The sequence below is a fragment of the Balearica regulorum genome, chromosome 3 (genome assembly GCF_011004875.1).
Source record: "Balearica regulorum gibbericeps isolate bBalReg1 chromosome 3, bBalReg1.pri, whole genome shotgun sequence".
Taxonomy (NCBI): Eukaryota; Metazoa; Chordata; class Aves; order Gruiformes; family Gruidae; genus Balearica; species Balearica regulorum.
In genome coordinates, this window is record NC_046186.1 from 124,436,321 (window position 1) to 124,450,898 (window position 14,578).

Consider the following 14,578-nt stretch of genomic DNA (forward strand, 5'->3'; position numbering starts at 1 on the left):
TGGACTACATTGCTTTCGAGTATGAACATTTTATGTATTAATGAATCTGTCACTGTGGAAAAAAACCCCGAAAGCATGACTCCAGAGCTACCGATAGGATGGCATCTGCTGTGAGTAAACATCTGGGAACAGGAGGAAGACTATTCTGCTTCAGAAGAATTAGGCTCTGTCTAGACTGGGGATTTGACCTGATTACAGCCATTGCTGGCTGACAGAAACTAGTCATTGATACAATCTATAGAATAGATAGGCAAAGCTGCTGCTTGAGTGCGTGGGACTTACCAAACTAAAACTCCGCCTGATCATGCAAATAGGATTTTGTACTTTTGTATTCAGGATTGTCCCAGTGTAGCTGCAGGAAAAAACCTAATTTTCGCATCCGTGTGTTGGCGAGGCTACCAGGACAATGGACATGAAATAGAGGAAATTGATTTTTTTGTAGTATAAATGCAACTTAGAGCCAATAAAGTAAACATCTATCAATAAGCTAGTCAGAGAAACATGAACACTAATAATTTAAAGGAGTTTTGCTGCATTCTGAGGCACAGAATCTAGTTGGCTTAAGATCCATAAGCCAGCTCAGTGCCATGAGAGGATTCTACTATGTTGAGATGATCTTGCGAAGCAATAAAACAAGGCTTTTGTAGAAGTGATTCGTACTTGTAACTGTTGTTGTTTTTTTTATTAGAGTCCAAATAGTTAAGTATTGAATATGTACTAAGGCCTGAAAAGTTTTAAATTACTTACGTAATACTGATTTCTCTTTAGTGGTGATTAGAATTTGATGTTTGCTTTTGTTCAATACATATGCATATGATTTAAATAATATTTTAATTAACTTTTTTAGGAGAATTTGCAGCAGTTGATCATGATGTCTTTGCCAAATGTATTAATAATTGGCAAAAATCCTTTTTCTGGTAAGTTTATTTTTAACTAAGATGAAAATTTGTATCAGTGTAATAATTTGTATTCTTTCACTAGAAATATAATTCATACAGGATTGAGCATTTCAACAGAAGATTGTGTAAATACTTTTAGGAAATAAGTGGTTTAATAATGATGAGTAACATTATTTTCTTTGTTCATACCGAAGGTCCACACTATACAAAAATGTGTTCTGTCCAAACCTCAGCACTGGCTGACATTAGGATTTATACTGAAACAAAGTGCATTTCCCAGCAACCAGTGAGCCACTGATAACACAAAGTATAAGTTTCACGTATTCCTAGCTACTACACTTTCAACTTTCTTTACCTAATCCACCCCTGAGAAAATTGGCAGTTCAATGCATCTCACTTGATCCAGCTCCCAATTCTTGTTTTTCCTTCCCTAAAACTATTCTGCTTCTCTTGCATCGTTACCTGAAAAATATTGCAATTACCTTCTTGCTTTCTCCCCTGAACTGACACTGTCTTCTCCATGCCTCCCACCTTCTCTGCTTCCAGCTCTGAGAGTTGCAATTTTCAGACCAAGAAAATTAGCCTGTGTGGACCCAGCTGACTATCCACAGCCACTTGGGAATCTCTGCACCATGCTCTCAATTCCAGAAGCACGGAGCAGACACACCTGGCCTGCATGGAGCCACTATGGATTGGGCAGAATTTATTTACTTGGGTCTAATGTGTCGCAGGTGCTCTACTTCTGATGTTCTAGCACCTCAGCAGAGAGGTTAGGAACTACTCTAACAGGCTGTGTAGCTTCCCCTGGCTTGCTTTATTTATTTAAGATGTCTTATATGCCATGCTTCCGTGTGTGTGAGACAAGATTTTTTCTCATGAGCGAGAAGAACCATCTGTGTTGCCTCACTTTTCAATTCCAGGGTTCATAACGTTGATACTTTCCATATCCCATCTGCATATATCCCATTTATGTAGGTATCGATTTAATTTTTTTGACTTTTACTTTCTGCTTTTGAATATGGCTGCTTTTGCTTCTGAGGTCACAGCCTTTTAAGTTTTTATATGTGTAGATGCTGTAATCTATCATACGCACCAAGAAGTGTGAATGTGGTCTCTTCTTTTCCAAAACAGTAGGATCCATCGTGCTTTTATATTTTGATTCCAGACTTTCTTCAAGTTTTTGAAAGACTCTATGGATTTGCCTAGAGACCAGATTTAGTGGAAAAACAGGTCATAGTGTTGTTTTTGTAGTGACTTTTTTTTAATCTTTTCAAGATACTGAGACAAAATATGTCTTTTAACATTATTGTGTAGTATAAAATGAAATTTCATTAAAAATGCTCTACAAACCCACACAAAGATAATTTAGTATTCAGTTGTATACATAAAAACTTGTGCTTTAGTCATTAATAAGAAAGCTTCCTGTTTTGGGACCTCAGCTAAGTCTAGCTTTTGTGGTTTGGCAACTGGAACCTCTGGCAGTGTATGCCTTGCTCTCCTTGTGGGGACGTTACTGGATTTGTGAGAAAATACGGACTTCACTCTAGCATAGCACACATATTAAAGAAATTTGTTATGTACGGACAGTATTCTTGAAGATATTTAAGATTCTTGCCAGAGTTCGTCACGGAGTTTGATCTGAATCAGAAGATTGACCTGTTCTTTTGGGTTCCATCCAGAACCTTTCCCCTTTTGAAAGTTAAGGCTGCTCTTGCTGTGTCAATGTGAAGAGGACCTCATCCCTATAGGGATTTTAAGCTTTTTTTTTCTTTTGGCCAAGTGTAGCGAAATCAAACCTCAGCGACCTTTTGAGAGACTTGCTGTGTAAATCTGATTGCATGAAGGCAGGCCCCCCTAGCAAAAGTGTATTCTCTGGTAATGATTTTGGTTTGGTCCACTAAAGCTTAGGCTGTAGCTGTGATTTTTCCACAGGAATATGTCTCAGTTTTTCCCCTTTGCACCACTTTGCACTTACAGAATAATTAGTAGAGAAACACCAGAAGACGACAAATTGCAGAAGGCAAGAAACATGTTTGACTGTATCAGAGGCAGTTGGCTAATCAAGGGAAATGCAGATAGAATGCTGTATTTGAGCTTTGGTGAAAAAGGGGTCAGTTGAGCTAATTGGCAGGAAGCCAGTTGCAGGAGAAAACTGGAGGAGAAGAGCTACAGCATGTGATTGTAAATGTTAAGTTAAATTACAGAGAAAAGGGAGAAAGGAGATAATGATGAGGGAAATCTTCTTTAATGGAGGAAGAGGAAAGATTAAAACCAGTTCATATTTCTGAGGGAGCAAGCCAAGGGAGGATGGAAGGCTACAGAGGATATGAAAGTCAGGGATAAGAGTGAGTGCAGGGAAGATCAAAGGATAGGATAGGGACAAAGTTCAAGCAGCAAGTTGGAGAGTGTAGACGCGAGGCATCAATGATCGATTTCTCTATTTGTGATGGAAAAAAAGGAAGTTGGGTGGTTGGTAGGAGTGGGAAGCTGAGGTTGTTCAATATTTTGCCATATTCCTTCAGGGAATGTGGGGGAGAAACATGGAAACAATATTCCAGTAGGCTTTTAAAAGCCAGTCAAGAAATGTAGTGTGCAAATGAGCGCCTAAAGAGGAGCTCAGGGATTGATTTTTTTTTTTTTAAAAAAAAGTGTGATGAATTTATTGGGATAAATGAATGTAGGAGGTGAGGTGTTGGAACGGATTCATTCTAATACAATATTCTGGTTAACCTTTATTGGTTAAGACAGGCAGCCAGGTGGAATTCCCCTTCTTTAGCTGAAGTAGCATGCTTCTGATGAAACTTGTTCATTGATGTTTTCTATTTCTATGTAAAAGACTTCACAACTTGAGTCTTTGGGATACAAGAAGTCTGTATAAATGATTAAAGATCTCCCATTTGCGTTTGTGTTCTTTGTAATGTATCTACTTGACAAACCTCTTCTGAAAGATTTAAACATTACATGTTCATTGGGATTATACATATCTCCCTCTCAAAGAAGCAGGTTGAGTCAATGTTGAAAAAAGGCTCTCTACTTAATATTATAATAGACAGAGAACTCCTGAAGCCAAGTGGAAGGTGGAATAGCTTAACATCTGTCTTTCGTCTCTGCTTTATGGCAGCAGGCTTGACTCTTTACTGAAAGCTAGTCAAAATCATTGAGTTCTGCATCCTTATAGGTTTTTTTTCTTGATTTCTTTCTAATTTCCTCTTTTGATCAAGATTGCCTTATATCTGTAACTTTTTGAGAAGGATTTTACATTTACTTGTCTTAGAAAATATTGTAGTGGATCAAATCAAAGGGCAATTTTTCAAGTGCTTGTAAGTGAATGGTTACATCTTTCTTATGTGGGGATTCATCAAAAATAGACTTAGTTGCCCAATATAGAAGATCGCAAACTGCTATTTCAGAAAGAAGGTTCTGGTTGAGTTTTCTGTTACATGTTTATAATCGTCTTGTGATCATTTGAGATCATCTGTGATTATCATCTGAGACCTTTAAAAAAAGAGACTTCAGTAACTTAGATCAGGTTCATGAATGACTCCGCGTACCTTAGTACATGCTGGACATTCACTGATTGCTATTTGGACTGAGAGTGAATCTGTTGGTAGCAAGTAGTAGTTACTATACCAGCTGTGTTGCTGAGTACAATTTTTCAGAATAAAGGTCAGATTTCTAGCCAGACCCAGCATTCTGATGTTTGACAGCATAGCTTTTGTCTGGTTAGCGAACAATGAAATAAACTAATGGCTGAAATCCAGAGTATATTGTAGAAAGGATGCTATTAGGATCCTTCTGTTCCTAGATAGCCCAGTGGATAGTGTTTTCTGTTTCAATAAAACAAAATTATATATGACCATATAGAGTTCATTTCCAACTAGCCTAAGATCTTTTACCATCCTCAAAGTGTTAGCTTTATGGCACTTCTATTCTAGATACAGCATATATTTAGTAGCAGGACGAGGACATTTTGAGTGTAAAAAGTGAGATATATCTTTACTAATCTGTAAACAGAGTTCTTTAAGCTGCTTTAGGAGATTAGATGCTTACAGCCAGATTTGGAAATACATTTTGATATTTAGATCTGCAGATGAATATCTTACATAGCTTTATAAAATAATTTAAATGAACTTGCCACCTCACTCTTAGAGCTGGGGGGTGGCAAATAATGTAAGCATCTTTGTAAATATCTTGAAATACCTGAGATTACTGTTGAAAACTTGATTGTAGGTCTCCGAAGTGTTTTCAAAAATCTCACTCTTAAGTTTTGCCTTACGAAGGGCTGAAATGATGTTTTTTCCATTTGAAAGTATTATGGATGTTAAGCTGTTTGTTAATACTGACAGTTGGCAGTTAAATGGCAAAAAGGACTAAGTTGAAAGCTGGAAAGGTGGGATTTTCTTCATCTTTTTGTTTTCTAAACTATGTTAACATAGATTATATGAAAATAATGAGAAAATGTGATGTTTTCTGAAGAGTAGGGGAAGAAACTCAAATTACCATTTTACACCTACCATCCTTCTGTTCTTGTTTTCTTCTTAGAGCCAGGTACTGAAGAAATAAAAAAACTGCTCCTGCTTTTACTTGGATGTGCAGTTCAGGTAAGTTTAATTATCTTTACATCTGTATGGAATGGTTTAAGTGTTACCGATCTCTTTTCTTACTATTTAAATAGCTGCGGTTGTATATAACTTTGACCGACCTTCCTTCCTCTAGTGGTACTATTACATTCCTTGAAAATCTAGGTATTCTTACAGTTAAAATGTCTACAACTGTACATCTCTTATTGTATGGATATAGCAAACTATGTATGTAGAATTTCTAATAGTTTATTAATTGTAATATTGTTAATACACCTGGTACTGTAAAGAAAGGAAGAAAATGGTAATGTACTGAAGAATTATCTTGTATCTCTTACTGAGATACTGTCTTATGTATTTAATACATTTTTTTGATAGACTGATGTTCCTATTAGGAAAGTTTCTACCGTTCAGCTAATTAAACTGAAAAAATAGATCAGTGGTATGTTCTTAACAACTTAAGAAACTTCAGTACTAGAACTAGAGGTGGACGCTGAAAAAATACCTGTGGAACTTGCTGTAATAAAATTTGCATAAATAGTTATTTTAAGAAAATTTTATTAGTGTTGAAAGTTGTTCTGATTACTGTAACATGGCATAAACCAGGTGTTTATTGGTCAAGAAAATTATTGGATTATGTGATCATTGTAGTTTCAGCTTTATAATTTTTAGCTTAAAAACACAAAGGAAGAATGAAAATACTTGTGATATATATATATAAATTTGTGTGTATATAAAATAGATACCTTTATTTTTAGTGTCAGAAAAAAGAAGAATTTATTGAAAGAATCCAGGGTCTGGATTTTGACACAAGAGCAGCTGTTGCAGCCCATATTCAAGAGGTATATTGTTGTTTTTGTGCTTTTAATTGTAAGAGGATGAATTATCCTTGTTCAAAACCACGTAAATCAAATACGTGATTTGTATATCTAGTAAGCAAAAAAGGCTTTTATTTTTAACTTGATTCACAAAAAGATTTCATGATCAAGCTCTTTTGGATTACGTTGTTAAAGCAGTACCAGGGAACAAGTATGTTGCTCCAAGAATTTCTTAGAATTATAGCAAACTTAGTTTAGTGAAATTTTCATATGCAAATGTATTTATAAAATATAATTTAAATCCCAAGTATGTGAAATCTAACATATATTATGTCATAGTCACGTCTTGCTTTTTATTTTGCCAGAAGTACTACTTTCAGGTAGATAAGAATCTATTCCATTACATACAATTTACTCTATTTTAAATGGTTTTTCATACCTCGTCTAGAGAATTTAACTCGTAGAGTTTCAGCTTTATTTTCTATATGCTTCCTTTCTACTCTTAAAATTGAGAGAGGATGTTTTTTCTCTTCCATTTTATTCCATGTAGGTAACTCATAATCAGGAAAATGTCTTTGATCTACAGTGGATGGATGTGATTGTATTGACGCAAGAGTATGTTGAACCTCTCTTGAAAAATATGGCGTTACATTTAAAAAGACTTATAGATGAAAGAGATGAGCACTCAGAGGTATGGATGTGGTTTTATTGGTTAAAAGAACTATGAGAAATATTTTGTTTTAAATTACACAGCTTACCATTTTTATAACTAATAGGTTAATCTATGTTCTGTTAGCATATTTAAACAAGGACTTTTTACTGTCAAAAAGTTGTTTCAGGTAGTTACGGTGTGGGTACTAGTTGTTGAATACTGTGACAAACTAGAAAAGATAATAGCAGATGATCTTTTTCATGTAATTGGAGTCTGAAACAAGTTTAAATAACGTTCATCTGTGATTGAAAACAGCAAATCCAAAGCTGTATGAGCTGAAGTTTCCAGGGTTCAGTAAGCCATTGGTTTGCAAGTCAGTCACTGACAGGTGCCTGTTACATTACTGTATCCTACTGTACAGCTTTGAGTGAACTGGAGCGGAATTCATAGTAGGAGGGGAGGTTTTACAAGCTTATCACGAGGCACAATCATTGTACTGTGTGAGAATCAAGAAACAGAAATGTATTTAATAAAAATTGCAAATTATGAATCATTTTGGTAGTCCAAGATGTGCCCCTCCGTAGAGCGTGGATATGTTAACGTTGCAGTTATTCCCAATATTCCACTGATGCTCAGCAACTGTCTTTCCATTTCGCAGCTTTGGTAAGAGTAAAACAGAAACTGAACTGTGAAGGAAGAGGATGTGTGGTAATGCTTTTTTGCACCGCAAAGGAAGAGTAACTAAAATTCAAGAGATCTTCATATTAGGATAACACCTTTATTTATATGATGAAATAGAAATACTCCTGTAGGTCTGATGCTTTATTTAGTTGGCAAGGATGCTGCTGCTCACTGCAGAACACTGGTTTCTTTAGAGATTTATATTTGTCCTCATGTTCAAGCAATTCCTGCCTTTTCATTACTCAATCCATTCTGAGCACTGATAATTTTGTGGACTTACAAGTCTAAATTTGAGTAGTTCAGGAATAGTCAAATGGTACTGTTAAATAGCTGTGACTATCTGCTTTAGGTATAGAGGACTCTGTAGGGCTTCTAACTTCTATGGCAAAACTTTTCCATTATTCCTACTTCATTTCAGTCTTTGCTTTATTAAGGCAGTAAATTCTACTCGTTTCTGACGTATAAATGGCTCTCTGAATGCGCTTCTATACTCTTTTTCTCTTACTTTATATTTTCTTTTTATTTCTTAGACTATCATAGAACTCTCAGAAGAACGAGACTGTCTCCGTTTTCTACCTCATGCATCAGCAGCACAATCACCTTGTGGATCTCCTGGCATGAAACGCACTGAAAGCAGACAGCACCTGTCAGTCGAGCTGGCAGATGCCAAAGCAAAGATAAGAAGGCTTAGGCAAGAGCTGTGAGTACATGTAGATTGCAGAAGTGTGGTGAGAGTTCTAAAATGTTGATTTTGCACCATAGTAGTGCTCTAGACGAAGTCTTCATTCTTTCAAATACTGAATTACAGTTTAAAAATGAAATGCCTTTTTTTTTTTTTTTTTAGTTATTGCATCCCAGGAAGCATATTTTTAGCGTGTAAACGTATTTGTGTACCAGTGTGACAAATACAACTTTTCATCTCTGTTTGTCTTCATTTGCATTATGAATTATATTGATGTTTTCACCATAAACATACTGAACTCAATGAACTAGTGCTGTGGTAATTTTCTATCTTTTTGTACTCTGAACTTTCTGAAAAACTATGTTTGAGCAATCTCTTGAGCATGTTAGAATACAGTAATGGGCTCTTTGCTTTGCATAAATTATTTGTCTTTTAGAAATACTCACAGCTGATCCGATGCAGCATTCCCTTTCTCTTTTACATACTGTGCCCATATTGTTGTTTCAGAGGCAAGTTCTTTGTGCTTGCTTTATTGTTCATGACCAGTAGTGAATATCTACTGTAGTTTTAATATATCTGTATTCATATTTCAGTATTCATATCTGAGAATAGCTCTGCAGTTGAGGCAGTTATGGAGTGACACACTCAAGGACAGTTTCATGGGGTGGGCAGGGACTGGAAGTAAGGTCTGTGTCCTGGCCATTCAAGGATTAGTGGCAAAAACATCCTTTTTAAAAGGAGAGAGTGCCAGAGTGATTCCTTATCGGCAGCATGATTAAGTTACCTGTTTCTTGTTGGAAATATAGTAAGAAATAGTCATCTATGGTTCATTCATGGTTGATGAAACATTTTAATGTATTGCAGATAAGAAAAAAAAATCATTAGAATAATTTCCTGTCGCCCCTCTCTTTGCTTTTTTCTGTGTAGAAGATTCCTTGTCTGCAAAACACTTGTTTGCTCATGCCCTTCAATACTGTTCCACTTTTATTTGTTGTGCCGCTCTACAGAGAAAAATGAAAGAAAGAAAATTATGCAAACCAAACTCCACCAAATCTCTTGAACCACTGCAAACCTGGGGATGCAGTGAAACAGACTTTGAGTTTGCTGGCAGGGAGTGGGTATTGATGTCTAAGGAATAATGTAATTTGTAAAATGAGTACATTTTCTAACTGGGGTGAGTTATGGTTTCTTAGTTTCCAATTTGCTGCATTCATCCGGTTAAGGGAGTGCTCTCTTCTTGCCCTGTGCTGACCCCGTAGCTAAGAGGTATATTCCTCTCCTTCCCCTCATCCAAGTACTGTGAAAAATCCCATTGTAACAAAGATCTTTGTTTCTTTGTTTTTCATATTCTAATGAAAACCTTTTTTATCCCTTCTATTTTATGAAAAAAACTGTTTCAGTAAGTATCAGTGGGTACTTAGTCGGTCTTCCTAGTCTAGGAACAAATCCGAGCAATAGTGAAGAGTTATTTAAAGAGAAAAACAGTAATATGCCAGTGGAGAATCTGTTTCTCCCTGTAGCAATGTGTCATGAAGTATGTGCAATTTGAACTTAAAAATGCAGATGTTAAATCTGAAGAGATTCAATATGTTTAATATATTGGCTATAGTTTTGAAACAGCATGAATAAAGATTTTTTTAATCCAGCATATCTCGTGGAGTGAAGAGATGGGTAAAATTAAATTAAAAGTTGAAGGTAACATAAGTCACAATTCTCAGCTCGCTGGTCCACTCTTCTCAGAGTCTGTTGATCAGATCATCTCTAGCTGGCTGGATTAAGTGTGTGGTTGATTTACTCAGAGGATCCCCTTCCCCCACTACATCTTGGTCTTCATGAAGAATAGAGGACAAAAAGATAGGGCTCTTTTTTTCTGATGTCTGTATCTGTCTACTCAAATGAGCCCGCCCAGGATATTCTATAAACAGCTGCACCAAGAAAATTAGTGAAAAAATTGCTGTTATTAGTTTGATTGACAGTTAATAGATAGCCTAAACAGTGAACACTGGTATGTTCTGTATAATTTAGTACAATCCCCTCTAGTCTGTAGCTGAAGCATGCAATTAGGGCAACAGTGATGGCTCGGAACATTTCGCATTTTGCACTCTCTTTGAATTCAATTCGTAAATAAATTTCCTTTACATATGGCAGTATATTTAAAATACTAGACTTTGATAAATTAACTTCTGTCTGTAGCATTTGGTATTAAATGCTGAATTTATTTGATAAATTTAAAATTAGATTCATTCCAGAGTTGAAAATAGCTTAAAATTTATTTATAATCTGGTTTTGGCAATGAACCTTCATATCTGGTTTAGTATGCACTGCAGCTAATATAATTTCATACAAAATGTCTGTAAAGATTATTTTGCTTTGCGATACCGTATACCAACAGTTGGATGCAAAACAGTGATTTGAGATTTACAGTTAAAAAACTCTAGAATTGGAAATTGCACACCTAACTTTCTATATTAAGTCCTCTGTGTTTTTTTATAAAAGGAGTAATATAGGAATATGAATCTTAATAGAAAGTTGCAGTAATCTAACATAATACAGAATACACTTCTATATCTGCATGGTTTCTGAACACCCATGTAGAGGGAAAGTTTTGATATGTGCTGTGGACAGGGATGTTGCAGTGAGCTATACATAGATGAACTCTTGTATACTGGTAGACTGTCAATGACCTTTTTGAAACAATGTGTGCTTGCAAAAAGATCATTCATTGTGAGATTGGCTCATTTTAAAAATAACTGTTCTAGTTCTGTTTAAAATGGATATTTATTTTTTTGTTAGCATGATCACTTTTAGGTTGTAGCATACATTTCAGTCTATTAAATTCTCTTATCTCCTCCTTTTCTACTTCTGTTTTGTTTCATATTTGTATTCCAAAATATTAAATATAGTAACATGTTTGAATATGCACTATATCTTTTAAGGGTATACAATTTTGGATATGGCAGGTTTGTTTCATCCATGAATACTGTTTGTTGTGAAGTGCAATTGCATTTTGAACTTTAGGTATTCTGTATCTTTGAGATAATTAAATATTTCCCTTGCACTCATTGTTTAACAAACTCGTTTTTTGAACATTGAGAAATAAGTGTTATCTGGAAGTTAAGTATGAGTCCTTTAAGAATTGTAGTATTCTATGTCAAATTGTTTTTATTACAAATTTCTGAATAGACTAAAGCAGGCACTATGTTGTTTCCATAAAATGAAAATTCATCATGCATTTCATAAAATTAGTAAGGTTATTAAGTCGTATCCTCTTTTAATGAGTAAAGGCACCTGAAAACCTATATTCTTCTCTGTAAGAAAAGGAAAAATTACGAAAGTATGAAAGTGCTTTTGAAATTGGCTTTACCTAGTCTGTGACAGGATGCATGAGTGGTCATTGTCTGGCACTCCTGGAAAATATTTGGACCTTTTGAATGTATATTTTGAATTTATTCTAAGTTTACTTCTGGATGTGAATCTGCTGGTACACATTCATGTGTATTGCCTGGGGTTTTTTTACCAAAAAAAGCATTTATCACAAAAACATCCCTTGTTACACCCTAATGTTTTCTGCCCCGCACAAGTAGGAAATCTTAGTGAACAATAGTTTTAAGGACTAAGAAAAATCTGACTGAGTTTAAAAGGTGAGATATAGACTAAAACCTAAAGAATATCTAAAGCATAATGGCATACCTAAGTTTTACACTCTGCTGTCCATGAAATTCTGTATTAAAATAAGGGATGTTTCACAAATCTCACTATCTTGTTCTCAGGATGATAATTATCAAGTTTTTCAGTCATATCTAACTGTGGTTTATGTTTTCTCTTTTAAGTGAGGAAAAGACTGAGCAGTTGCTTGACTGTAAACAAGAACTTGAACAGATGGAAGCTGAACTGAAGAGACTTCAGCAAGAGGTACAGGTTTTGTAATACTATTGTTAAAGCAGACAAAAGATTGCTACCACTGGAATTTTATTTTTTTTTTAATTAGGAAGTATACTTTCATGCATTTTTAAATTTTACACTCTGAGTGCAGTCTTGTATAATTTATTCCTTTATTTGGTCCGATATGCTGGAAAAATATTGTAAGTTAGATTAGTGTCTCTAATTTTTTTTATTTCCACATTCAAGCAATTTACCACCAGCATACCCTATGAATGTACATGTGTGCTGATTTTTTTCTCAGGAATGATCCACTCAAATTTTGGCTGGTTCTCTTTATACTTTGAGTTTATGTGTTGATAATGAGGGAAAACATCCGATTCATTTATTATTACGATACAAGTGTATAAAATTATTGGGGGTCATTTGAGAATATTATCTGTAAAAGAAGTGTGCTGTTCAGTAGAAATGTGTGTACATACTTCTCTGTGAAAAAGGCCAATGCAGTTTGCCTGGAAATACATCGTCTGGGTTGAGCCTCTAAAAGTATTATTTATTTTTTCTTTACCTTTCTCAGAATTAACTTGTGATATCCCTCTTCATTACTCTTGATTTAAATAAAGAGGCAGCTGTGTTATCCTTCAGCATGTACTTTCCAGTATTTTTGCCTTTAATTTCTTTATTTTCCAGAATATGAATTTACTCTCAGATGCCCGTTCTGCCAGAGTGTATAGAGATGAATTAGATGCTCTTCGTGAGAAGGCAATTCGAGTCGACAAGCTTGAAAGTGAAGTCAGCCGGTATAAAGAGAGGCTGCATGATATTGAATTCTACAAAGCTAGAGTGGAGGTATATGAAGGAAAAAAATGCTGAATAACCATCAGTTTTTGTTTGCTATTGCTTTCTCAAAGTTATTTTGATGACTTAAACATTGGGACGTGAAAACAGTGGTATAGCTTCTTGCTCTGGGATATATGGTAATCAGTCTTCTGCGATAAACTACAGTTTTTAGGTAAAAGTCCCTGTGTCAAATGCCATGAAGTTTCATTTGAAGTCAGCAGTATTCACCATAGCTCTAAGCTGACAAGACCAATAGGAGCTTCTGTTTAGGGTATATAGTACGTATTGAGAAAGTCAAGGAGGCATTAATTAAAAATATGCTCTAAATGTAGTGATTTCTTTCTCCTCTTTTGGGTGTCATAAGAGAATGCATTTTTCTAAGTAAAGTGTTGAGGAAATAGTAGCTATGCACATAAATTGAGTATAGGAAGATGGCATTCCATGGATAAAAATACTAAAAAAAAAAATGCACTGACACCAGGCAAGAGAGACTTACAGTTCTGTCATGAATTAGAAGTTCAGGAAACAAAGCATCAACGTGCAGTGTTTTATTAGGCTATCGTTCCGTCTGCGGATGGCAGATTCGTTGGGCAAATGCCAAGATGGCAGAATTTGTGAAAGGAGGAGTTACTTGTGGGAGCCAAAACTAATGCAAGTTTAAAGACATTTTCAAGGTGGGCATTAAAAAAAAAAAGACTCCTAGAAAAGCAGGGAGAACTTGAATGCCTGCTGGAAAGAATATTATGTTGCCCAGATGCAGTTGTTGAGATACTGATGTAAGCAATATGTCGACATTGTGATTTGTGGTAACTTCCAGATTTTCTTCCCACTGAACTGCTGTCTAGACATGATACAATATTCCCAATACACTAGTTATCTCCTCTGAAACATGTCATAATACTAATGACCAATGCTACAGCATCCTCTGGAAAGAGACTTCTATTTTAGAATGCTTAAAAGTTAAAACCTTCTAATGAATATGTACTTCATATGTCACAGCATAAAATAGCTACTACTGATAAAAGGTACTATTGATGGAAGGGGAAAAACTGCAAGGCAAAACCCAAATCTTTTTAATGTTCAATTGTAGATTCTTCATCCAGAACTCGGAGCTAAAGCAGATCAACTGACACAGGAGTTATTAGCTTTTTAATGGAAAATGAGATGGATAGTTTTCCCAGGAGGACTAAAGTGTAGAACAGCTAACAAAAGACTGTAGTGAGACATAAGGTGCATGGTGCAGATTAAAACATTGTTAAAAGGGCTTTAGATATATCTGAAATTAAAAAAAAAAAGTGTTTCCTGAGACTTGTCTTTTTAAGATGACTTGTTCTTAGCCTTGCTTGTGGAAATTAATTTTATCATCTTACTGGTTAATGTGAAATAATCTGATGAAAGTGAAATAATCTGATGAAATTTGAAGAAACTTTTTCAAGATGCACTAAATACAGACCTTAACAGCTGTCATTGAAACATCCGTTCTTGAGGAAGCTCCAAAGCTGCTTTCGCATGCCACTTAAAAACAGAGATTGGTAACTACTTTGAAA

The 14,578-nt window shown here is 35.2% G+C and overlaps 1 protein-coding gene across 9 annotated transcripts in view; it reads left to right on the top strand.

Annotated features, from left to right (window-relative positions):
• The window catches only part of CCDC88A (coiled-coil domain containing 88A), a 76,592-nt gene that overhangs the window by 23,094 nt on the left and 38,920 nt on the right, over positions 1 to 14,578 (top strand). For all 9 annotated transcript variants that reach the window (XM_075749881.1, XM_075749882.1, XM_075749884.1 and 6 more), the window contains exons 4-10: positions 848 to 917; positions 5,442 to 5,500; positions 6,238 to 6,321; positions 6,848 to 6,988; positions 8,161 to 8,330; positions 12,143 to 12,224; positions 12,882 to 13,040. In XM_075749881.1, coding sequence (XP_075605996.1) covers positions 848 to 917; positions 5,442 to 5,500; positions 6,238 to 6,321; positions 6,848 to 6,988; positions 8,161 to 8,330; positions 12,143 to 12,224; positions 12,882 to 13,040 — 765 coding nt within the window. The remainder of the gene's footprint in view (positions 1 to 847; positions 918 to 5,441; positions 5,501 to 6,237; positions 6,322 to 6,847; positions 6,989 to 8,160; positions 8,331 to 12,142; positions 12,225 to 12,881; positions 13,041 to 14,578) is intronic.